This window comes from Nycticebus coucang, chromosome 9, assembly GCF_027406575.1.
Source record: "Nycticebus coucang isolate mNycCou1 chromosome 9, mNycCou1.pri, whole genome shotgun sequence".
Taxonomy (NCBI): domain Eukaryota; kingdom Metazoa; phylum Chordata; class Mammalia; order Primates; family Lorisidae; genus Nycticebus; species Nycticebus coucang.
Window position 1 is genome coordinate 28,364,066 of NC_069788.1, and position 27,610 is coordinate 28,391,675.

General features: G+C 37.1%; 1 protein-coding gene across 3 annotated transcripts in view; it reads left to right on the plus strand.

The window, feature by feature from the left end:
• Nucleotides 1–27,610, plus strand: part of PKHD1 (PKHD1 ciliary IPT domain containing fibrocystin/polyductin) — a 497,465-nt gene that overhangs the window by 290,916 nt on the left and 178,939 nt on the right. For all 3 annotated transcript variants that reach the window (XM_053602538.1, XM_053602539.1, XM_053602540.1), the window contains 2 exons: nt 3,703–3,768; nt 10,301–10,429. In XM_053602538.1, coding sequence (XP_053458513.1) covers nt 3,703–3,768; nt 10,301–10,429 — 195 coding nt within the window. The remainder of the gene's footprint in view (nt 1–3,702; nt 3,769–10,300; nt 10,430–27,610) is intronic.

The following is a 27,610-nucleotide window of genomic DNA, read 5'->3' on the forward strand; positions in this document are numbered from 1 at the left end:
CTTCTTACAATCTGGGACGGATCAACCACAAAGGGGCTCCATATATAAACAAGGAAGATTAACTGTGCTCATATTACAAACACAAAATCAGAACGCACAAGCCCCGAGAAAACATATGTACAATATCACAGCTTGTATAAGGCTTGTAAACTCTTCCCAAGTCAATACCTTCATTCTCAAATGATTTTCATCCTTCTTTGTGTTTATTCGGATTGGAAATGACACTTGACATGTACAGTCGTTTATAGAGGCAAAACACGTAACAAACTTCAGCAGATCTGGTTAAGTTGCTTATAGCTCTGTCATACTACAGCTCATCACGATGAGGTGCAGCTGTAAAAAAGAGTAAAGAGAGTGAAAGCACATTTTTTTGAGCTTTGTTAACTGGAGCCTAGAATAATGAGCATGCGGTAACGACAGTATTGGGGATTGTTCGTTATGTGCTAAGCCAGTTCTGCGGATTATCCTATCTATTCTTCCCAATAACCCTATGAGATAGATAATATGATTATTCCCATTTTAGTTGAAGTGAGTGAGGTTCAGAAATGGGGAACAACTTATCAGTTGCCCATATTTAAGAACCAGAAGAGCCAGGATTCAGATCCAGACTGTGGGGCTTTAGCACCCAAATTCTTCCTGCCACTCGGTTGTCTCTCAGGACCTAGAAATGATGCTTGGGAAGAAATAGTCCTTGGACCCTTACCCACAGGCTCAGAACCAGCCCCCAGAGGGACCTGTAGAGGGGGTTATATTGGAAATAAGACTCTACTAATTTTTTCTGCTTTTTGTTCACTTTTCTCTGCCTTTTTGATACTGAAACTACTTACCTTCTCTGAGTGACATTCACACACTCAACTTTAATGAAGTGAGCAATAGGTTTTTTAACATGCTGTTTGTTTTCCAATGTCTATTTTGGGAGGGGGTTCTTCTGGAGGTGGAGGTCATTTGTACATGTGGAGAGGCTGAAGATAATCAGTGGCCACTCAGGCCAGAAGCCGTCAGCGTGCTGTCATGGAAAGAACTACAGTCACCACAGAGCAGCGAGCCAGAAAGCCCTGGTCTGCTAAAAGCAGTGCCTGGGTAAGGGATGAATTGAATGAAAAAATGAGCAGACAGCCTTGCATGAGAGAGAGAGTTGTCACAACTGTACCCATTTATACTTATGGCATAGCTTTTTGTTCAAGGGATTTTGGATACAGTGAATATTTTCCCTCTATATTATTATTATTGTTGTTGTCATTATTATTATTTTGAGATGGAGTCTCACTCTGTTATCCCAGACTAGAGTGCCTTGGCATCATAGCTCACAGCAACCTCACATTCCTGGGCTCAAGCAATTCTCATCCTTCAGCTTCTCAGGTAGTTGTGACTACAGGCACCCACTACAATGCCCAGCCGACTTTTCTGTATTGTAGTAAAGATGAGTTCTCACTCTTGCTCAGGTTGGTCTCAAAATCCTGAAGCTCAAGCAAACCACTCTTCTCAGTCTCCAAGAATGCTAGGGTCACAGGTGTGAGCAGCCATGCCCACTACTTTCCTTCTACTTTAAATTTCCTCATTTATCCAGTGGGAAAAAATAATGTTCCCATTCTTTCCTCCTCCCAATCATTCCTCCTATAGGTATAAATTACAGTTATTTTGGGTTGATCGAATCATCGTAAAATGACTGGAGTGGCTCTGAAGAAGACTCTTGACTTGTAACTATTATTACTTTCCTTACCTCTGTGGCTCTGTCTTAAAGAAGAGGGCACAGATGTGCTGAAATCTACACAGCTTGGAAACCATTAAGGATGATTTTTGTAACATCTTTAAATGAACGGATTTCCGTTTCCAAATGTTGCCTGAAATTTTATCTAATTTACCTTTGTTAGAGTTTGTTTCTATTGCAATATTTAATCCCTTTGTCTTACAGAAGGGTATTCTATTATTACAGACTTTTGCTTGGTCACAAGCTGTCTTCACTATATTTTCTTTTTCCTTTCTTTCCAGTGAAGTCTAACTTTTTAGTAAAAGGTCAAAGATTTATTTGAGCTAAAGAGAAATCAGAGTATGCCTAACTTTAAAAATTATTATGCTTTTTTGGCTCCTTGAAAGGGTTATGTCCTACTTCTAAAAAGTAGGCAGAATGTGTTAATTGTCATTTAAAATTCTAGGTACCCAGAGTAGAGCACTGGCAACTTGGTTTCTAAAATGGTCCATGAAAATGAAGTCTCTACATTTCTAGCAATGCCTAGTGTCATAAGGCATATGAGAAAAACTCCCCCTTGAAAATTTGAAGACAAAATTGTCTATTGATGCAATACTTAACAGTTGATGCTCAATAAATATTTACTAAATTGAGAACAGTTTGGGATAAATACCACAATAAGTATCTTAAGTGCTTTTCAAATTAGAGAATGCACAGACTGATGTGAACAGAAGGATGAATCACACCTTATATAAAGAAAAGAAGCAAGACTGGTGGCTTTATGATTATTAAGTCAGAAAGATGGGTGAAATAAACTACAGGATAAAAGAAGAATTTAAGCAAAGTCTTGGAATTAGTAGTAAAAGTAGACCAGGTCAAGAGCATGTTGTCATTGTACCTGGTCTCAGGATGTGATGGTATAAGGAGAAAGCCACAGACTCATGCTTTTCATAATTGGAACAATTTGGAAATGAGAAAATGACCCACATAAGAATAGAAGAATTGGAGAGCTCTCATCATGGATCTCTTTGGGGATCATTTTCTTTGTCATATTGTGAAGCTTATGTTTTCTAATTAGACAGAATTATCCTTGGTCTATTTCATCTATGATGGAGGAAAGGGTTTAGGGTCCCAGGAACACAAAATTGGAGACTTCGAATTTGGTTGAGGCCCTGAGGCTGCAGCCTTCAGCAGCATTGGTCCTCCTGTGGTGGGAGGTGCTGGTTCACATGTCATATGATAAGGCAGAAAGGTAATTAACCAATAAGAGACAAGGTGTGACCAGAAAAATGGAGTTCATGCACCTGATTACTAATTAATCAGGCGTGAGAGCACCTTGTAGATGCATTCACTATTTAATTATAGCAGCCTCTCTTGGCAAAGGAGCATATGTTCCCAGCTTAATCTACTGGTTTATACGGACATCAAATTGTCGTTATCAGAAAGAATCAGGCCTTTTGATTATTTCCACTAATTTATTGAACACTTAAAATTAATGAACCCCAGGCCTTTTAAATGTGCTCAGTTGGTTTGGAAGATGAGAAGAGAATGGGGGGTGGGGAAAAGCCTTCATTAAAAGGACAATTTGTTTGGATAAAGGTAAAGCAAATACATTTCATGGATGATCTGAACTCTATTGGTGAAAAACACATGAATTCTAAAAGCTGAGCCTACAAAATGATGGAGAGGAAATAGGATATGAGGTCTGCCTTGCTGGACACCATTGGCCCTTAAAGAACACATGGCAAAAGGTTTTCTTTTTTAATTTTTCCTAATTATTATGTGCTAATTCTCTTAGAGACCTCACTACAATTAAATTTAATCAAATAAAAACAATTAAAATCAAATGTTGGAAATCAACTGTTAGATTAACTAATAAGAACTTCATTTTTTATCTTGAAAATTTAGTTAGGTTGGGAAGAATATAGCATATTTTCATTTTTTTTCTCACATGTGAATATCTTTGTAATTAAGATTATCTTTTTCACCTCTAAGTTGTGGCTCTTTGTATTCAGTTGCAGGCGAAGGCCAAGTTCAAGTAATTGTCCAGGTGACAGAAGGTGCATCTCCGACTATTTCAGGTGAGTATTAAAACACTAAATAGAAGTGCCTAGTACAGCAGAATGTTCTCCTGTACAAATTCCTCCTTGGAATGTTGTTAATAAACAAGCAGCTATCTGTCCTAATGCTTTTATGCCTGACAACTCTCAATTGTATTACCCCCATAACTAAATATGTTATGTTATATCTGCTTGTCAAAGAAAGATACAAGGACACATTTGTTTCTCAAAACAATGGAAAGTAAGAATTAAAACATGTAAATAAGCACATTTTATAAATCATGGACCATATGTGCACACAGGACTCCAGATCTGCAGATGGGCCATTAGGCCCCCTCTAAATGGAAAGAAAAATTCAGGGTATCTCTAAAAACTTTAATTGTTCCTGGTAATTTCAGGAAATCAGGGTAAACAACCCTCACCCAAAGTCAGATGGTTCTGTGAAACCTAACTCAAAAAAGCCCAATTCTCAAAGACTAAATGTCTCATAAGCACCTTTTAATGTATTACATTGTTTGTTTTTGTTTATCCTGAGTCAATTTAACTATACTTTTGCAGGAGGGATAAATCTTTTCAAAGGCAAAGTTTTCCTTTGATTTTCCGTGGCATTTTTGTGTTATGTTGGAGCACAGCCCATGCTAATCAGAAAATGATCTAATTTCTCCATCTAAATTAATAAGTGGTAAGAGGTAAGAGACTGGACTTAAACTACAAGTTAGAGGTACTGATGGTTACTATTCCATGCTTATTGGACCATAAAGAATGTAATTCAAGATTGTTTTCATAATGGTGTTCGAGCTGCCGTAGAATTTTGTTCTTTTTCTCCCTTGTTCCAAATCTCTCTTTTCCTGTAGTTGGCTCAAAATACTTTGCCGAGGGCCTCTGATGTGAAGGGGTGGGGTACCATGATGCATAAGATGGAATAGCCTTTGACTTAATGAGGTCTCCTGGTCACTTAGGGATGTGAATCTAATGACTAAAAAATCAACAAATTTCCTTTGAAATGACAATTATGAAAGAAAATTATCATTCTGTCCTCTCTGAGAGTTCTGTCTTCAAGTTCCCCAAGAAAAGATTCAATTTGTTGGGTTAGTCTCTGTCTGGCGGAGCACATCCCTTCCAGGGAACTTCTCACCCCTACTCCTGTGAAGTTGTGAAAGCTATGAAGCTTTCTTTATTAGGGACTCTTTGGAAGAACAGTATAGTCACTGGTATCTAGTGCTTTTTTAGAAGGGGTCAGTTTAACTGAGAAATGTTTCACTTGGCCTGTGAAATGTGACATGCTGAGAAAATAATAAATAAGAAACTAATGCTTCATTAAACTATAGGATATTAACAAAGAAGGGGATCTTATAGATTGTCTTCCTTTTGCAAATGGCCATTTTACCAGTGGGGATGTGGAAGCCTATAGATTAAGCCTCTTACCAGTCACATCCGTCGTTGCATCAGTAGTCAGTGGTTGAGCCGAGATGAGAACTCAATGGTCCCAACTCAATCCATTGTTCTTTCTGCTATCCCACGTGGCCTCTGATGTGCTTAAATTACTTTCTTGGGCATGCATTAATTTATAAGTGTATTGAAATCTATAGTAGGTTTTCCTAGCTTATACATGTATAGTTTGGGTCAGAAAACTATTCTAAAACACAAGAAGTTACAGAGTTAGTACAATATCATTTGATGAGGATGAAATTTCAAACATGTTTCCAAGACATCACCTGATTCCTGTGGTATAATATGGATGGGCTAATGCCAAAATTTAAATATGGGCATACACCTTGTTTAAGGAAGAGCTATATGGAAAACAGTAAAATTATTGCAATATCAAAAAATCTTTACAGAACAATAATGGAATGATTAATGACTAATGATTAACCCACTCAAAGATTTGATGTGACAATGTAACTCAAATAAAACATTTTGATATTCTGCTGCAGGGAGCCTCTCAGTTCACTCAGATAATAGAGGGCCTATTCTACTGTAGACAGGGAACTGCAGAGGCAGCAGAAATTAGGGTAGAAGTGGGTGTGTTGGGAAGAGGAAGAGGAGGTGGTGGTATAGGTCATTGCATTAGGTTTGAGGTGAGGATTTATTCTAATTTGGGTCAAGATGGTATCCAAGTTTATGAAGACCTGGAGCAGGCTTTTTATGCTTTTACAACATTGTGACTGTATTGGTTTCCTCTCAATGTTCATGATGGTTTATGAAAGATAGGAGAAGTGAGAATAGATGAAGCAGTTCCTTTTTTACTTTGGGGAAGATAAAAATATTCCTGAACAGCCAGCACCTTAATCATGCATCATCTTTTCAGTGGGGGGTAATTGAAAATATTGTCCATATTCATGAGAATATCCAGATAGATTATCAGATATTCTGTTTCTAAAATTCCCTACAGACCTAAGCTTATGTCCTTTCCTCTGGTCTCTGAGAATCAGGCAGTCCCTCTCTTGTTTAAAGTTAACTCATCCTTTCAGGCATCTTTTGAAATTTACCCCATCATTGAACAACTCTTTATGTAGTCAACCTTTTTTTTTTTCTCTACTAGATTCTTTTGATTGATGTCTCCCAATATGAAACAAACAAACAAAAAAAAAAACCCTTGTGAATATAGACTCTTCTTTAGCTGAAATCTCTCCTGCACACTTGCCAAAAGATAAGCCTCCTCCTGATACAGAGCCAGAAAGGGCCGAGGTGGATCAACAGTAAAGATGTGGAGGGCATTATCTGGCTCAGATATCAAGCTTGAGACTACCTCAAATTTTGGCAGCTGTTGAATGGCAAATTTATGCAGGGAAGCAAATCTTGGTCTAGACCAAAATTCATGGCCTCCATTTTCAAAATTAATTCTAATTTACTTAAAGATTCAGAAGATAAATGAAAGGCTGGAAGGTCTCAAATCTAAAAAGCTGTCTATTAAGCTGTTTGGATGATCTGACCCAACAGCATTCCTTCCTCACCTGCTATGTATTCCACAATCTACTGTATGTGGTTTCCACCTCAGCCACTCTACTGGGACCACTCTCATCTTGATTACCCAGGCCCTTATTACCAAATTCAATAGTCACTTTTATTTTCCCCTCTTATTCTATTAACAAGCTCACTTCTGGCTCCTGGAAATCTCTTAGAATTCCAAGACATTCCTCTCTTCTGAATTTCCTTGTGTATCTCTAACTTCTTCTTTTCTAATTCTTGTAGGCTTCTTTTCCTCTCCCCAAATTCCAATGTTAGTAACAGTTATGGAGAAGCTTGATATTAACTATATAGAAATATTACTATGACAGGAGACTGAAACATATTTCCTTCTGCTTTAGGTGTTCTTATCTTAAGGGAGGAGGGTATATAATGATCAAATTTGTGCATAATAGAATTCCATCATTAGAGTAATAACCTTAAGGTCTAATTTGTTCAGTTAAAGATAATTTTAACTCTACTGTAAACAAGAGCTAAGGTGAGAAAAATGAAAATTGTTTGTTTCCATCACCTGTAACATAAAATTGAAGTAACTACAGGCAAGGGCTTTTAAAGAACTTAGTCATTGACTGTTTAAATATGACTGGAAATAAGGCATGTGAAAAATCCTACCTAGACTTTGTGGTACTAGTTAATGGCCACCCCAACAAATGCCCCTATGCTATGCCCACCTGGATATCTAAAGTAAAATGTTAGAAAGGAGGAAAATTGGGAGAAAACTTAGAAAGGTACTGTAGTGTTGGTGTTCATAAAATATTTATAAAGTCACTTTTTCAGCGAGGCTTATTCAAAGACGTCCTTATTCCCATGGTGTGTATTATATTTTGTGCTAATTAAATTGCCTACAATTTCTGCTTGACCACAACCTATATACTTTTAAATTATCCTGGGGCTCTAATTAAACCATGACTGCTGAGGAATTGGGTCTGGTCAAAAAAAAATAATAGCGTACTTCCCATGATTATGACATCAAGCCTTTTCTCTTTTCACCTTACAGTCTTCTGGTGCTATTATAACCATCCTTAGAGTTTCATTTTTTTGAGACAGAGTCTCACTCTGTCACCCTGGATAGAGTGCTATGGTGTCATAGCTCACAGCAACCTCAAACTCCTAGGCTCAAGAGATCTTCTCGCCTCAGTTTTTCTTTCTTCCTTTCTTTTTTTTTTTTTAAATTTTAGTATAAATGTGGTCTCACTCTTGCTCAGGCGGGCCTGGAACTCCTGAGCTCAGGCAATCTGCTGGCCTCAGCATTCCAGAGTGCTAGGATTACAGGTGTGAGCCACTGTGCCCAACCTGTCCTCAGAATTTCAAATACAACCTTTAGGTGAGTGATGCCATGTCTTCAGCTCAAATCTTTTCTTGCCCTTCAAATTTATATCCCTCCACAGCTGGGTATATCTGTCTACTGGCAGACCTCAAAGATACCCTAAATGCTATATGACTCAAACTGACTTCCTCAACTTTATTCCTCACGCGCTTTTACCTTTCACATACTGATAGTCCTCTAGCCTGTTACTTAACCATCTTCTAGCTCTGTGGTTCAGCAACGGCAAGCTCTTACTATTCTTCCACTTGATCATTCAGTTTCTGTCTCTGCTCATACTCATCCCTTGTCCTCAGTGCAAACCCCTTACCACACTGTCATCACAACTCCCTCTTTACTTGTATGACTTCTATGCATTTAGAATGCAACCCAGAGACGATCTTCTCTGGAAGCTTCTCCCAGCAAGGTCTTACTTCCTTTCTTGGTCAGGTACCATTAAAGAGAACTCCCTTCAGCACCTGGGCATGTTTTTATCCTCCCAATATTTACTGACATGACACTATTAGCTTTTTGGAGACAAGGGTGGCATTTTATTACTTTTTATATCTCTACTCTTTAAGACAGGTCTAATAAAGAAGGTGCTCACAATTTATGCTTGTAAAACGAACAAGTAATGGATAAGAGATCCCTTCCCTCCCGTAAAAGAGGAAGCCTTTTTATCCCATTTTTGAGACAATCTCCTGCACTTCTGATTCTATACCAGAGATTACATTCCAGAAAAGAACAAGTAGATACAGTTTAGTGTGGTGTTTGGCACTATGTGCTACTGGACCATCCCCACTGGAAATTATTAGATTCACATTTCAATTCTCTGATGAAGATGCCAGTAGAATGATTGAAAAGAAAAGGCCATTTGATCATCAAAGGCAGAATCAATAAAAACCAGTTGAAATGTATGTTCTGGGTGCAGGCTACTGGCCCAAGAAGTCTTAAGATTATTACCCTGCCTTTAATATGCATGAGGAGTTGTGGGAAGATCATATCTTTTGACTCAGTCATTCCATTGAGGAATCTATTTGAAGAAGATAATCAGGATAATTGGCAGATTTGAATAGCGATAGTTAACACCATATTATTCACAACTAAACAGAAAGTGGAAAGAGCCTTTACACCAGATATTAGCGATTAGGTAAATTATGGATATTTGTATGCTATGGAGCCATTAAAATGATGTTTACAAAACGTTTTGATGACATTACAAAATGTATAGGAGAAAGGGCAAGCTAAGCAAAATAAGATCTGGCTGCAAAAGTAAGAACTTAAAATGATATAATCTCAATTATGTAAAAATCCTGAGAAATTCTGGAAGGAAACACAAAAGGTTAATGGCACTTACTGTAAAGTGAAGAAATTATAGGCAATTATTATTTTTTCTTTTTTTTTTTAATTTTTTTATTAAATCATAACTGTATACAATGATATGATCATGGGGCATCATACACTCACTTCATAAACCATTTGACACATTTTTATCACAGTGGTTAACATAGCCTTTCCGGCGTTATCTCAGTTACTGTGCCAAAACCTTTACATTCTACATTTACCAAGTTTCGCAAATACCCCTGTAATATGCACCACAGGTGTGATCCCACCAATTCCCCTCCCTCTACCCACCCACCCCCCTTTCCCACTTCCCCCTATTGTTAAGTTGTAGCTGGGTTATAGCTTTCATGTGAGAGTCCCAAATTAGTTTCATAGTAGGGCTGTGTACATTGGGTATTTTTTCTTCCATTCTTGGGATACTTTACTAAGAAGAATATGTTCCAGCTCCATCCATGTAAACATGAAAGAGGTAAAGTCTCCATCTTTCTTTAAGGCTGCATAGTATTCCATGGTATACATATACCACAATTTATTAATCCATTCGTGGATCGATGGGCACTTGGGCTTTTTCCATGACTTAGCTATTATGAATTGGGCTGCAATAAACATTCTGGTACAAATATCTTTGTTTTTTCTTTATTGCATTTACCAAATATTTCATGATAAGCATACATAATATTTATAATAAGGTAAAATGTGAATGTTTACTGATGAGAGTGGAATGTATTTTTTTTCCAGAAGTGAAGGTAACCACAGGATTGACTAATTACTTGCTTTTTAGTTGATAAATGTTTTTCCAGAAGCTTTTAAGCTATTAAAAGGCAACTACTTTGGGAGGCGAAAATACCACCAGCATCCTAAAGTAAGAATGGAATTTGGAAGTTACCATAATGAATTATATTTTCACAGTTACCTTTGATATATTCTTTTATTTTTTAGCTTCTACTTCGGCACCTGAATCAGCTTTAAAATGGTCTCTCTCTGAAACATGGCAAGGTGTTGATGAGGGCTGGGGAGGACACAACCACACCATTCCAGGCCCAGGGGATGACGTCCTGATTTTACCCAGTGAGTAAAAGCCTTTATCCTTGAAATAAATCACAGACTGACTAAACTAGGCCAAATCTGATTAGGGATTATGTTTGTTTCATTTATCTTGTATAACAGTAAAGAGTATGGAAATAAGTAGGCACTTAATGTTTACAATTCTCTTTTATGTGCTACTGTAGAAGAGGCATTTCACAGCCCAATGAAATCCAGAAAGAATAACTTCGTTTACCTTCATTGAAAGTGGAATAATTAATCATCATGCTAAAATGAGTTAGAATAATTCACTAACTGAATAATTTTATTTTGTTTTAGTTTTTTGTTAAATTTTAATTAAAGTCGTAACTGTATGTGTTTATGGGGTACAATGTGATGATCTAATATATAATTTGGAATGCTTAAATCATCTCTCTTGCTTGTTTTTTGTGGTAAGACATTTAAAATTTACTCTTAGTTATTTTGAAATATACCCTTGCATCATATGTATTAGGTGAGATCCCACCGAATGCCCTCTCTCCTCCTACCAATTGCTGTACCCTTCCTCTCTCCCTCCTTTTTCTCCCCTCCCACTTGCTAGACTATATTTGTGTTTTATCTTTCATATGAGTGTGTGTTTATTTATTGTTTTCATAATAGTATTAACATTGGATACTTTTTTCTCATTTCGAGATACTTTACTAAGAAGAATGTATACCCAATCAATCCAGGGAAACATAAAAGATGTTTATTATTCAGCCATTTTTTTTATGGCCGAATAATATTCTGTGGTATACATATATCACAACTTGTTATTCCATTCATGGGTTGATAGGTGCTTGGGTTGCTTCCATGACTTGACAATTATGAATTAAGCTGCAGTGAACATTCTGGTGCAAATGTCTTTGTGGTAAAATGATTTTTGTTCTTCTGGGTAGAATTGCAGGATGAAATGGAATGTCAACTTTCAGTTCTTTGAGGATTTGCCATCCTTCTTTCCATAAAGGTTGCATTAGTTTGCAATCCCACCAGCAGCGTAGACGTGGTCCCTTCTCTCCACATCCACACCATCTGGTGTTTTGGGACTTTCTGATGTGAGCTAATCTTACTGGAGTTAGGTGATATCTCAAAGTGGTTTTGATTCACGTTTCTCTGATGATTAAAGATGATGAGATTTTTTTTCATGCGTGTGTTTGTCATTTACCTGTCATCTTCAGAGAAGTTTCCGTTTAAGTCTCTTGCCCACAAAGAAATGGGGTTGTTTGTTCTTTTCTTATTGATTAATATGAGTTCCCTGTAGATTCTAGTTATCAGACCTTTGTCAGAATCATAACATGCAAAAATTTTCTCCCATTCTGAAGGCTGTCTGTTTGCTTTACTTACAGTGCCCTTAGCTGTGTAGAAGCTTTTTAGCTTAATCAAATCCCAGTTATTTATTTCTGGTGTTGTTTCAATTGCCGGGGTGGAGGGGGATCTTCCTCATAAAATATTTTCCAAGGCTAATATCTTCAAGTGTTTTCCCTATATTCTCTTCTAGTATTTTTATAGCTTCATATCTTAAATTTAAAACTTTTATCCAGCGAGAATCAATTTTTGTTAGTAGTCAGAGGTGTGAGTCCAATTTTAGTCTTCTGCAAGTGGCTAACCAGTTCTCCTAGGACTATTTGTTAAATAGAGATTCTTTTCCCCAACGCATGTTTTGTTTGGCTTATTAAAGATCAAATGATGATATGTGGCTAAGTTTATCTTTAGATCCTCTATTGTATTCCATAGATCTATGTCTCTTTTTTTGTGTCAGTACTGTGCTGTATTAATCACTATAGATTTGTAGTATAACTTGAAGTTTGATAATGTGATACCTCCAGCTGTGTTTCTATTTCTAAGAATTGTATTGGCTATTTGTTTTTTTTCTGATTCCATGTAAAATGAAGTACTATTTTTTCAAGTTCTTTGAAGTATGACGTTAGTGCTTTGATGGGGTTTGCATTAAATCTGTAGATTGCTTTGGGTAGTATGGACATTTTTTTTTTTTTGCTGGGGCTGGGTTTGAACCCACCACCTCCGGTATATGGGGCCAGTACCCTACTCCTTTGAGCCACAGGAGCTGCCCAAGGGGTAGTATGGACATTTTAACAATGTTGATTCTTTTCAACCATGAGCATGATATGTTCTTCCATTTGTTAACATCGTTAGCTATTTCTTTTCTAAGGGTTTCATAATTCTCTTTATAGAGATCTTTCATGTCCTTTGTTAGATATATTCCTAGGTATTTCATCTTCTTTGTCACTACTGTAAAAGGAATAGAGTCTTTGATTGTATTCTTGGCTTCACTATTGTTAGGATATATAAAGGCTACTGATTTATAAGTATTGATTTTGTATCCTGAGACACTGCTATATTCCTTGATCACTTCTGAGAGCTTTGTAGTTGAGTCCTTGGGGTTGTCTAGGTATAAGATAATGTCATCCTCAAAGATCAAGAGTTTGACCTCCTCTGTCCCCATTTGAATACCCTTGATCCTCTCTTGCCTGATTCTGATGGCTAGGACTTTAGTACTATGTTGAATAATAGTGGTGACAATGAACATTCTTGTATAGTTCCAGATCTGAGTGGAAATGTTTTCAATTTTACTCCATTCAATGTAATGGCTGTGACTTTATCGTAGATAGCCTGTATCAGTTTTAGAAATGTCCCATATAAGCCTATTTTCTTAAGTGTTTTAATCACGAAAAGACCCTGAATATTATCAGAAGTCTTTTTTGCATTAACTGACAGAACCATATGGTCTTTGTCTTTATTTTATTTACGTGGGGTATCATATTTATAGATTTACGTATATTGAACCAACCTTGTAACCCTGGTATAAACCAATTTGATCATAGCCATAGTTTTTTTGATGTGTTGTTGAATTCTGTTTTCTAGGATCTCATTGAATATTTTTGCACCAATATTCATTAATGATATTGGTCTATAGTATTCTTTCTTTGTTGGGTACTTTCCTGGTTTGGGGATCAAGGTGTATTTCCTTTGTAAAATGTGTTAGGGAGGATTCCTTCCTCTCTGTATTTTGGAATAAATTAAGCAATATAGGTATTAGTTTCTCTTTGAAGATTTGGTAGAATTCTGATGTGAAACCATATGGTCCTGGGCTTTTTTTTGGGGGGGAGATTTTGTATAGTTGATGCTTTTTCAGTGCTTGATAGAGTTCTGTTCAATATCTCTAATTCTTTCTGGTTGAGTTTAGGAACATGGTGTGCTTCCAGGTATTGGTTAATTTCCTCCATATTTTCATATTTCTGAGAATAGAGGTTTTGATGGTAATTGTTGAGGATTTTTTGTATTTTGGTGGTATCTGTTATTTCCCATTTATCATTTCTTATTGAAGTTATTAGAGATTTTACTTTTCTTTTTATGGTTAGTCTAGCCAAGGGTTTATAAACTTTATCTAAAAAATGCAATCAGTATAGCTTGGTTTCTTGTACCCTCAATGAATCCCCAATAATATATATAAAAAAATCTTTTCACAGAACCAACTTTTTGTTTCCTTGATGTTTGGAATGATTCTTTTGTTTTCAATTTCATTTAATTCTATTCTAATTTTGGTTATTTCTTTTCTTCTATTGAGTTTGGTGTTGGATCATCATTGTGGAAGTTAGTTTTTGTTCTTTTAATCCTGGGTGAGTTTACCTTAGTGGTAGACCATTGTGCTGGTTATTATGATAAATGGGTCTGAGTATTTCCTGGAGAGTTGACTTAGTTATGGTAAATTTCCTTAACATATGGATGTCAGTAAAGTACTTTATTTCTCTATCACAAGTGAAAGTCAGTTTAGCTAGATACAGGATCTTGGGCTGAATGTTGTTTTATTTTAGAAGGTTGAAGGTTGATGACCCTCCTCTTTTTGCTTGAAAACTTCATCTGTAAGATCTGCAGTCATTCTGATATTTTTCCCTTTGTAGGTGATACTTTTTTTACACTTGGCTGCTTGTAGGATTTTCTCCTTCATATTAACTTTGGCAAAGTTAATTACAAAGTGTCTAGGAGATGCTTTATTTGGATTGAGTTGTGCTATTGTTCTGAATCTATCTACTATCTAATTTCTATATCTCTTGCAAAGCTTGGGAAATTCTCCCTATAATGTCTTGGAGTAGAACATCTATGTCGTTAGGACCATCTTCTTCTCCTTCAGAAATCCCTATAATTCAGATGTTTGATCTTTTGGAATGATCCCTTAACTGTCTCTTCCCTGAGAAGAGAGTTAAGGGATTTCCTTTTTTCTGCTTTTTTTGAATGTTTGGGATGTCTTCAACTTCTGTGATCCTTTCTTATGCCTTCTCAACTCTATTACTCAGGATCTCTACTGTATTTCAAAGCTCTTCAAATGCCTTTTTCAATTCCTTAACCTCTGGTATATCTTTGCTCATTATGTCCATACACTTGATGACTTTGTCTTGGAATTCATCAATTTCTTGAGACAACTTTTGAACTACTCTTTGGATTTCTATCTTTTCCTCCACTCTATTCATTTTATTTGTCACCCATATTCTGAATTCTATTTCTGACAATTTAACCAATTGTCTATGAATGGCATCTTCTGTTTTATCTCCTTTGTCATTTTTAGGGGGGAGTTGATCTACTCTGTTTATCTGTGTTGCCAGAGTTTTTCCATTGGTTCATTCCTGGGAGTATTCTCTGCCAATTGGTAATTAAAATTCACAAAGTCAGACTGGATTGGAGACCTCAGAAACTGGAGCTAACCACCCCTTCACCACTGATATGGGACTTGTCATTTTGGCTTTTCCCCTATATCCTTGCAAAGGTGACTTTCAGAGCTGTAGACAGAGACTGAGGGTTAGCTTGTGAGATAACATAAGCTGACTCTGTCTTAATGTCAGTCTGCCTCTACCCAGTCCTAACGAGTCTTGGTGTTATGCTAGAATCTCATCTTGGGAAAGATACAAACACCTGTGGTGGCCCCAGCCCCCAATGGTGACAGCTGGAGTAGAATTTGTCTCTCTCTGCTATAATATCACCACCACTCAACCTTGTAGAGTCCCCCTGTGGACATCCCAGGTTGGAAGATCCAATCAGATTGTCCCAGACAGTATAAATATTGCTCACCCAAAAGAGTTCCAAGAGTTACCAAATAACCAAAAAGCAGAAATCTGCAGGCAGATCTGTTTGCACAATCCCAAGGGACTGGAGTATGGTCCCCTCCAGTGGAAAGGGGAGTCAGGAAAGATCACCCTCAAAGTCAAAACTGGGGTATCACAGCCTCTGTGCCTGCTACTAATTCAGCCCATGCCACTAACTCAGCAGGCACCACCATCTCTACACACATCCCTCTCTCCCCGGCCCCCTGCTTCCACGTGTGCCATTGTTTCTGCACTGCTATTTGGTGGCTGACACAATGCCCAGACTTCTCAGTGAATGTGCCAAACATTCCAGGCTTTGCAGGGGGCAGATTTTCATGCAGCCAGAATAGAGGGGAAGGGTGAACTGTGTGTTCAGAATTGCAGAGAAAATATTTGTTCACTTTTGTGCCAGGAAGGATGATGCCTAAGCTCAGGGGTGGGACCTCCCTGGAGGAGGAGGACTAGAGTTTAGTGGCTCACTCCTGTGGGGTAAAATGAGAGGTCCTTTGTTCCCTACTCACTTGCAGAAGCCCTCTGTGGGCCTTCTGTTAGGGAAGGGATTTTGCATCCTCTTTACACTGGTCTTTGTTTTCTTTCTTTCTCTTTCTTGGACTTGTAGCTTGTCTCAGCAGAGATGATGTGTAACTCTCTATCTTCTTTTCATGCTCAGCTCCCCACTTTCAACTTTACTGAGTCCACTTCTGTTCAATATGTCTCCCTCTAGCAAAAGCTGCTTCTTGTCGGCCATCTTGACTCCTCTCAAATAATTTTCTTCATGTGTCAGAGAGTGGAGTTACAGGTTCTAGTATCCTTAAGTTTAAAATACACAGAGGGTTTTGAAAGAGAACAATTTACAAATGCTTCTTTATCTTTTGTCTTTGTGAATTTTTACATCTAGAACTGAGCAAAAATGTCAAGCTCCACCGTTGCCATGATTTTTCAAAACTGCAGAGAAGAAATAGATTAATAAGACAGAATCGTCTTATCTATCCATCTATCTAAATCTACTCTAGTATATGATTCCTTAGATATACAGAAACACACACCCATACTTTTAAAATTATTCCTCCTTAACAGAAAATTTCTGAAGTCCCAGAAAATCTCCCTAGCCTGAGAAGAAAATGTATTTCATTGAACAATTATATTTTCTTCAAAAGACCTAATTCCATGTGTGGTTTAATTTGAACCTACAGGGAATGAAAGAAAACCTGTGATGAAGACATTTGGTCATCCATGTGGTGATGATGATGGTGACGATGATGATGTCAAACATTTACTAAGAACTGTGTGCCAAGAACTGTTCTTTATGTACTAATGTAATTATTATAATAACCTTATGAACTGAGTAATATTATTGTCCATGTTTTTACTGACACAGAAACATAGGCTCAGGGAAGTTAAGTGCTTTGTTCAGTGTCACATAGTTTGCAATTAGGCAGAGTCGGGATTTGAACCCAAGCAGTCTGACCCCAAGACTTTGTTCCTAACCAATAAGGCATGTTGCCTTTGTAAAAGGACTAAGAGTAAAGTAAAAAAAAAAAAAAATGTAGCTATGTTGCTTGCCTTATTGACATGGCAAAATGAAGGAAAGATAAATCAAAACATGCTAGCCACCTTCTGGTCATTGGTGATATGTCCCTATAACTGTTCACAGATAGATGAGGGGCAGAATCAAGTAGGCTGACCAATACAAACTTGAATTATTATTATTATCCCACTTCCCCATCATCCACTTCTTTTCAATGGAGGATGTAACTTTTTGAATAAACAAGGGCATGAGTCATTCCTATATGGAAAGGAAAAAGCTGTTCTGTCTCAGCCATCTCTTTGATGAATCTAGCCAGCGGATTCGCCCAGGGCTATGGTTTTTCCCACTAAGCAAACCGTTTCCCCCCACCCCATGCAGGAAGCAAGAGAAGCTTTTGAAGGTTGCCAAGCTTTTTGTATCCTTTGGGGTTTTAATGCTGAGTGAGGAGCAATCTTAGCCATCTTGCTTGGCACTGCAGTTGACTGTATCCACTGTATGTCCTGGTTCCTGGGAGCCCCTGGCTTTCTTCATCAGCCTTCATTCCTTTGTTTACGGATAGCTCAGAAGATTGTAAGCTGGATCTGAATTCTTCATGAAGCTGCTCCTAAACAGAACCCATCCATGATCTGTGGGGCAGGGTAAGGGAGTGGGTATAGGCATTGGATGTATAGGCTACCTTCTAATCAGCCACTCAGTGTTGTTATAAGAATAAGGAAAGTTTAGATTTTTTAAAATGTTAACAGTTATTTTCATTATTTTTAGCTTTCACATGAAAAGATAGGTGGTAAAAAACAGAGGTGAAATATATAAAAAATTAGATTCTTGTTCTTTGCTCATTACCCTTTCCCTTTTCTAAGAATCTCTCTTCTAACTCCAACAAACGATCTGTAATTGACCAGCAGATGAATCCTTTGTGCATTCAGTTTTTAATCTCATGCAGGAAGTACTGTGGCTTCCCCCCCCCCTTTTTAATTTTTGGCAAATCTTTCTCGATAGTATGACCTCTGATTAGACTGAATCTACCTCTATTTCTGCTTATAGTTTTCCCTCCCGCTGAATTCTTCACCTATTCCTGACTTTCCTTTTTTTACAATTTTATTCCCAGCCTTCTTTGAATCAAATAAGTTTGTCCATCTGAGTCTGGCCAAAAGTGGCTACTCAGTAAGCATTGCTTGGATGAAGTGTAGGAACTAAATGCAGCCATCCATAATTTAATCAGGGAAATAAATGCACTATAACTATCAGATTTTGCAAGTCTTTCGAAAAGGATGTCTTATCTTTTGAACAGAGTCCTAAGAATTATGAAATGATTTTTATGAATATGGTAATGATGATGGTAGTAGAAACTGCTATTTGAGTATTCAGTACTCAAGCTATTATTGGAGTGTTTGTCATGGACTATGTTAAGTGTTCTGTAAGGATTTTTCTATGAGAAAAATTCTCATAGCTACTTTATAAATAAATTCTGTTATTATTCCATTTTTAAAAATAGTTGTAGAATCTGAAACACAGAGAGATTAAGAACTTGCTCAAGTTTTAGCCAGCTAGTAAGTAAATAAGCCGGGACAGGGCATCAGTTTAATTCCAGGACTCTAACTCTTTATTATACCCTTTTCTTTTGTATCATTAAAAAAAAAAAAAATTACTGTCCTACCTGCTCTGATTCATCCAAATCAGGCAATATTTTATACTTAATTTATACTTCTCTATTTACTGTTTATATTGTTCTCTTAATTTGGAATCTTAAAAAAATTACAAAATTACTGTTTATTGAGTACCTACTACATGCTAGATACTCTATTTGAAGGATTTAACCTTACCACATTTAGTTGGAAAAACTAGAGAAACTTCCCAAAGAGCTATCCAATTCAGGGCAGCATTAGCAAAAACATTTTCTTTGCATCTGGTGGCAAATACAGCTGTAATTCAAATTAACACCCTTTCCAATTTAGTTTAATAAATATTTAACATTCACGGTGTTGAAAGCATATTAGCAAGTGCTTATGATCTGTGGATACAATGGCAAGTAAGATAAAGCTGTGATCTCAAACATCTATGGAGTTAGCTGGATTAATAAAACACATGGTACATAATAAAACAAATAGCTGTAATGAATGCAGAATGTGTTTAGAATCAAAGTGTCTCAGGCAAACAAAGGAGAGGTGGCTTCATGGAGGAAGAGGCATTTGAAGTGGATTTTGAAAGATAGGGTAAGAATCGAAGGGGTAATTATGAGACACAAGGGCATCCTCGGGATCATTAAATGGATATCGGATGGGCGGTCACTAGGATAAATCCAAGACACATTTGGATTCTGATATTTGAAGCTGTGTGACATTGGACAAGTTGTAAACCTTTCTGACCCTTATCTGTAACATGAGGGCTATAATTAATATGTCATAATGTTAAGAGATTAAATGAGATAACATCAGTGTACAGGCCAACTGGGTAGAGCATTGGTATAATGGAATTACAGATGAAAGGTGCGATTTGTAATGTATCAGGTGCTCTTTCCCTTCATGTTTCCATCTGGCTGCCCCTCTTGGCCTCTGGTATTAGCGACATTTTGTATTTGCTTTCCAATGGCTTATTATTTAATTTTCACAACATCCTTGGGAGCTAAATAGGTAATAACTATTATTACAGTAAAAACCCATTTTTACATAATATGATTTTAATGGAACTGCTGATTTTACAAAATGAAAGTGACTGGTAAAGAAGATTTAAGTGATACTTTTGAACCTCTAATATAATTTTATGGTGTTTTGTATATTTTAATTCATTAATAAAGGAAACGTGTAGAACATTCCCATCATTATTCAAATAGAATAGCATAATTTTTCAATAAAATTCTTAGGGTAAATTGCCTATTTCCATTTTCTGGGAAATCAATTTTATGGAATGACCTCAGACCCATCCTATTCCATAAAAATAGGACTTTACAGTACTAATAAAAGATATCACTATCTTAAGTATGGTACCATTTTCCTTCAAGGCACCCTGTCTTTATAGACATTGGATTTTGAAAGAGCTGTAAATTCTTGTTTGTGGTATTTTATAGAGTAAGCTGATGTAATCGTGAAGAATTTTTTCTTTTAGTTTAGTTTATGATAACTTTGTTTCCTACAAACAAGAGTATCTTTGCTTTCTAAATATTGGAAGAATTGGTCTAAATGGATTCTGGACATCTTAAACAGTAGGAACAAGTTCTAGCTGACTTACTATGCAAATTTCAAATCTTCATAAAGAATAGCTGGTTGATTGCCAAATAATCTCTCTGACTTTTATTCCATGCTTTGTCTTGAGCTCCCCTGAGAGGATTTTTGTACGATGCTTCACGTGCTTTCTCTGAAGGAGTTTCAGCCTTGGCAAGATGACATCTTTTTGACACAGGACAGCCTTAACAGAAGGAAAATACATTGTAATTCCACATGATAGGATTCTGTTTTGATAGCATACATGTAGCCTCCAGAGCCTTTGTGTGTGTGTCGTAGAACTCACTGTTTCGTTCTCTGTTACTTTGAACTGCTCTTAATTTGAAGAGATGAATAGGAGTGAACCATTTTTCTTTTATAATATTTCTGTTTGTTCTGATTTTCAATATTCAGTACTTCAGATGGTAGAGAGGTTCATCAAAGCCATGTGATGTTCAATGATAGCACTATTTATGCTTTTCCTTGTTGAATTGTAAGGCATTATAATAGCTCAGTACTATGAGGCAATATGCTCATACATCAGAAAGTAATTTTTGAGGGGAGGATTTCTATAAAAAGTTGTGATCATAGAATTTTTGGGTTGATTTAACCTTTTCTTATCTGGGATGATATAGGATATACACAGAGCTTTAGGTGTTTGGTCATGTTTACATAGCTTGATTAATTCTCATATTTTGGCCTTGTAACATTTGCGTGAGATGAAAAAGCTCTACATATCACCAACTCACTTATTCTGGAGCAGTAGCAAGTGGGGGGGGGGAAGGAATTACTGTGGTCATTTCTGTGAGGTGTGCCACCAGAATGGTGACTGCTAGAGTGTGGGCAACTGGAACTCTTTTATTACCTAGCAAACAATTCAGATGACTAAAAGCTTAAAATTCACATTTTATTTTGCTCATAATTTTATGGGAAAGGGTTAAGATCAGGTGTTCTTGTTTGGGTTCTTCCATGCATTGCAGTGAGAGTTTGGCTGGGTTGTGGTCATAAGCTCAAGTTGGCTCCATGGTCTAAGTTGGCTCACTCATATGGCTGGGAGTTGATGCTGATTATTGACTGGGGTCTCAGCTGGAGCAATCAGCTAAGGGTTTTCAGTTCCTCTTCTGATAGGTTTTTCTATGGAGTTGCTTGGGCTTCCTCACAGTATGGTGCCTGGATTCTATGAAAGAGTAGCCTAAGAGAAAGTACCCCAAAATAGAGTAGTCCAAGAGTTGTGGGTGGAAACTGCATGCCTTCTGAGTCAGCCTTAGCAGCTTCAGAATATCATGGGCATCACATTGCACAGGTACAACTAGCACTAAGATTATCACAGATTCAGGGGAAGAGAATTAGGTTCCACCTCTCAATGGGAGGAACAGCAAAGAATTTTCAGCTGTCTTTAATCTACCACTGTGTGTTTCTATGTGTAAGTATGTGTGCATGTACATAATTAAGGGCAGATGTACCTGACTTAATTCAATTCAAAAGGTGGTTTTAGAGCCTGCCAAATTTGTGCTGTCTTCCTCGTCTGAGCAGACTTTATTTAGACTCTTTCAGCTTGCATGAATCGGAAATTTCAGAACACCAGGAGTTGGACTGGTTAAAGAATTTTAGTTTAGGGCAGCACCTGTGGCTCAAGGAGTAGGGCACCGGCCCCATATACTGAGGAGGGTGGGTTTGAACCCAGCCCCAGCCAAAAACTGCAAAAAAATAAAAGGAAAGGAAAGAAATTTTCGGGTGGCACCTGTGGCTCAAAGGAGTAGGGCGCTGGCCCCATATGCTGGAGGTGGTGGGTTCAAACCCAGCCCCAGCCAAAAACTGCAATAATAATAATTTTAGTTTATTATTATTATTTTTATTACCTGTAATGCTTGGTGTAAATTACCTCATCTCTTCTCTCTGCTGGAAACTGGTATTCTTCAACCCTCCAAACATAATGGGGTCCCTGGTTTAGAATTTCTCACTTTGAGATGGGGATGCCAGGAACCTGTGGTCAAATTGCTACATGAGTGACCAAAAAATTTTTTGTTAGAAAAAGGGGTATGGCAGAATGAGGAGAGAAATGGAAGAAAAATACTTTCAGCACTTGCTTTCAGGGCAGAAATTAAAGGTTCAGGGAGACATTGAACTTTTCTTTGACTTTATTTAGAATTTAAATGGGTAAGCTATTTTTTCAGGTACTCTTGATATGGAAATTTTATTGCCATTTTTTTTATCAAATAAAAGATAACATGAAACCAAAGATGGAAGGATTTTTAGGAGCTGTATAATTCTTCTTCCTTTTAGGTAATATTTTAGAGAGGAAGATAGAACTTAATGAACCTTGCTTAATGGTAAAATTTATTAAAGCCAGGTTTTTACCACGGGAAGAAAAACACAAGATTTTAGGTTCCATTGAGTAGTTGTTTCCACTGACATTCTAGGCAGTTTATTTTTGGAATGTTGAATGTAAATTGATTTTTCCTATATCAAACCATTTAAAAATATACTATAGACACTTACTATTTAAAGCAAATTAGGTACAAAATCCTTTGCAATATAGAATACTTTGATGAACGAATCACCTCGAAGTTTGCTTTATTTTGAGGTGGATTTAGTTATTATAGCTAAATATTAGTATGTATGTAAAAATATAGATACACAAAATTGTTGCTCTGCTAGAAAACTTAGTGGCTACTTGATCCAACTAAAATAAAGTAAGATAATGGGAGTATTTTACAAATGGGAAAATGCTGTGAGATGCTGATATTATTGCCCTAACTTATATGATATTTTGTACCAAAGAGTAGAATTTTAGTCTTCTTGTTTCAACAAGTATTGCACATTGCCTCCTAAAATTCATTAGCTCAAATACTATTGTTTTATTTGTTGTGTCCCTAAAATAGAATTGTATTTGACAGAACACATGGAGGCTAGGAAGTTCCTTCAAGTTGCAATGGCCATGATTCCAATGGCTTATCCCATGTGAATAGCAGTGATACCCTAACTTACTGATCAAGGTTTATGACTCGATACTTTTGCTAAGGTGGACAGTCAGGAGTTGGAATTTAAAAAAAATACAATTATATATGTTTTTCCCATCAAAATGAAACTTCACTTAAAAGGGAAGCAGCACTTTTTTCCTATAATTGACAAAAGGAACATAAAAATATTAAAATAGGTTGGCACTTTTTCTCTATTCTTAGTTTTCTATCCCTGTTTGACTCAAGCTTGGTGTTCTTTTTCTGGGATAACTAGAACTCACTTAGAGCCTTCTCATGGGATCCAATGTCATATGGGCACTGACACTTTTTATAGCTTGCTAACTAATTCGAGTTTTACTCTAATCGGGTGGTTGGACAAACTTTCTTGTCGTCACTCACCTGAGAAACACACTCAGGACCATAACCCATTAGTAACACGGATGATGACACTTTTTCTAGGAGGGGCACACTTCCCCAGGACATAAAGATCATAATGTGGTGGGGATATTGGCAAGTGTGGAGTACATAAAAGACTTTGGCACCCAGTGAATAACTGCTTTTACAAATTCATATACTCTGCCTTAGTCTCGCAGAAGTGTGATCCTGCTAGGCACCTTGGGTTACCATCTGAGAGAGGAACCTAACAGGCATCTTTGTAATAAACTGTGATGTTTTCCATTAGTTCATTAGTTGTATTAGTTGTGTGTTTTTTTTTCTGCTATAGTAACTTCTTTCTTACTTCTTTCTTGTATATAACCTCTGCAAAATTCCATATGTACTTTGCACTGTTTCTTAAAGGAACTACACATTACGCTATCTTTTAGTATGTACTTCTTACCTCAACAATACAATTACAAGCTTTATTATAGCAAATGCAACAGTAGTAGCTATGAGAAAAATGTATGTATCATAAACTTGTTAGGAAACAAAATTGACAGGACTTGGCAATTTATCAATTGTGAAAGAGAAAGGAAAATGAAGTGGAAAAGATGATCAGAACACAGGTGAGTGGCTAGGATGCCATCAATTGAAATAAAGGATGTAGGGAGAGGGAGTGGGTTTATTAGGGAGGATCATAAATTTCCATCATAGACATCTGTTACGTTTCACATGCAGATGCCTACGGCGATAGGAGGTTCAGACGAGGAGTTTGGAAGGGAAGCAGGTTGGGAAGCCAAATGGAGATGTGGTAATCCTCAGAAGAATAGACGAAGGGAGCATTGGGGACTGAACGAGGTTTAGAACCAACATGAAAACCACTGCAGGGAGATATAAGGAGGAGGCAGAAGACAACCCGTTGGAGGAAATTCTAATTTAAATCATAAGAAGAGACATTGGAGGAGTTCTCATGAAATCAGAAGGAGAACTAGGATAACAGAAGGCAAGAAAACAGTGGTAACAATGTGATGGTGGTGGGTCGTGGTGACATTCCAAGGAGGACTAGGAGAGTGGTAATTTAGAAATTGCCTGAGAAGAATATACTATATGCCGGCTCCCACAAATCAGTTGCAAGTAAGGCAACATCTCTTACTTGTCTTATAGGTTCACGCACGTGGATTGGATCACTGTCTTCAGAGATCCCCATATCTTTGTTAAAATGGAAAGAAATTACTTCCCGATGAGACAGCTGACTTCTAGGGTGGCAGACAGGTTGTCACTCTCTTGTTAGAATATTATCGAGTGTTCTAAATGAATGGGCTCATGTGATTAGTTCAGTTCAACTACACTGGCTAATTTGTACCGCTCAGTTTGACTGAGGAAACAGAATAGGCTATGCCCTGTGAGATATCACTTTCATTTCCTATTTGTGTTGCAAAACTATAAAAAACCACAGAAAAAATATATATATATATATATATTTTAATTTAGAGGATTGTGTATAAATCTTACAATGAGTTGAAATCTGGATGTAAGAATTGAATTTGATATTATTAATAATAGGCAACATTGGGCGGCGCCTGTGGCTCAAGGAGTAGGGCGCCGGTCCCATATGCCTGAGGTGGTGGGTTCAAACTCAGCCCCGGCCAAAAACCACAAAAAAAAAAAAAAAAAAAAAATAGGCAACATTAGTCTGTCAGAGACCATTGGTTAAGTAATTTCAGTGCTGGAATACTGATGGTAGCATCCAGAGATTTTGATATTTATTTTTGGGGTGGCAATATGAGAAGCCACTCTTTTTAAAACTGTTAGTGAATTGCGGGAGGCTGAGGCAAGGCAATCACCTAAGCCCAGGAGTTGGAGGTTGCTGTGAGCTGTGTGATGCCATAGTACTCTACAGAGGGCGATAAAGTGAGACTCTTTAAAACAAAAAACAAACAAACAAAAAACCCCCCAAACTGTTAGTGAATTGAATGACCTGCTACACTGGTTTGCCCAGGACTGAAGGTTTCTTGGAACATAGGGCAGTTAGTGCTAAAACCTTGGGAAGTCTGAGCAAACCAGGGAGAATGGGTCACCCTATTAAGAAATCACTTTTAAAGTTCATACCAACCTCATATTCTATGATTTTCACTGTAGCAAATTTGCCGAGGGTTAATGAAATTTTTCCCTGACTTAAATGCATAAGCTTATATTTTACCTAGTTTTATTCCCCCAGAACTTTGTCCCATGGAATTAATAATCTTTGAGGCGTCTTGCACAGGCATTTCTTACAAGAGAAGGGGACCTGAGTGATTGCATATGTATTTTACCCTCCTGGTAGGGCCTGGGAAGGCAGAAGCCATGCAAGGAACAGTTACCCACAGGGGGTTTTAATGCAGAGCAGGGCTTTTTTCATTTGCTTTAATTGAATTACTTCTTTTTTCTTACTTTATGGTCTGTTTTCCATGTAGATATTTTTTGGAATGTAGAATTAAATAATTCATGATTTCCCAATTATTGTTTTAGGTATAGTTCTGTTTCTTGAGTTGATTATACTCCCTTGAGGGAGTTTTTGGAGTCTCCTCATAGAAGAGGTTTAAAGATAAGAAGTTTGCCCAAGTGATGAGGCTGTTGTAGGTACAGTCAGGCCAGCAGAGGCAGGAACAGCACAGGTGGCTCAGTCTTAACCTTGGGGTTACCACACCTTTATACAGCCCAAAGGTTCTTAATTTTTCCTGTGTCCTCATTCCTGCTGGCAGTCTGGTGAAGCCTAGATATAGTCTCAGAATAAGGTTTTTGATATACAAGATAGGATTACAAGAGGAGCTAGTTTTATTGATAATAGCTATCAAGATAGTAAAATAAAATTTATGATACAATAACATGCTTCTTTATTAGAGGATTAAATAACAATCTCTAATTCTGGTTCTAATAACCATTGTAATTTCAATGTCACCATTGTAGATACTCTCCTAAAAGGCTGCCATAACTTTGATCTCTTCCTGTAAATGAATGCTACTTATCCCATGGAGAAGTGGGGCTCACTTCCCACCCCTTGGATTTGGGCTGGCCTTAATGACTAGCTTGACTGATAGAATGTAGGAGTAATGTTCTTGGGCTTGGTCACAAGAACCCTTGCATTAGAAGACCTTTTTGCCTGGGTGTCTCACTTGCTATTGGGATACTGCCTATTGGAACACAGCCCTCAGACTAAGGGGATCCAATTATGTGGCAGGGCCACATTTATCACACTGGTTGGCAGCTCCCACTAAACTTCAGTCAGTAGCCAACATGGATTTCTAGTCATCACAGAAAATATATGTATCATGAACTTGGTAGGAAAATATATGTATTATGAACTTGGTAGGAAAATATATGTATCATGAACTTGGTAGGAAAATATATGTATCATTTTCCGGAATGTCCAGGCTTGTTGGGCCCAGGCCTTGGTAACAATTCTGAGGTTTTCTTTACTTGATCTGTAAACATGTTAATAATTTCCTATTTTATTCTTAGGTCACTATTACTCAGGATTTCTTATGTGTATTAATGATTGGTTTAGGGATAGTTCTGTTTCTTGTTCAGTTTATTATGATTACGATTATTGGTGAAGTTTATGGTCCACGTGCTATCTAAGACAGCTAAAAGAGATTAAAAATCCTTGAATTAAAGTACTATCTCTTTTCCAAAGTTGATTTACACTTATTTTTCACTATCCTTTGCATAAGCTGCAATATTAATTCAAAGTTCACAAAACATACATTTATTGAACAACTATTTACTGGGCACATCACTTATTTGTGTTGGACACTTTACCTTATTTGAAGATAAAATGGTGAGCCATTTAGTTCCATACCTGCCTGGAACTTACTGCCCAGTAAGAGAGACAGAAATGTAATCACACATTATTAAAAACTAATAAAACAATAAATGTGCTACAGAAAACATTTAGAGAGTGATGGGTGAAAGCACAGTCAATGGGTACCTGGACTGAAATAGAAATAAATCCAAATATAATCTATATTTTAAGGCTGAAAAATCTATTTGAT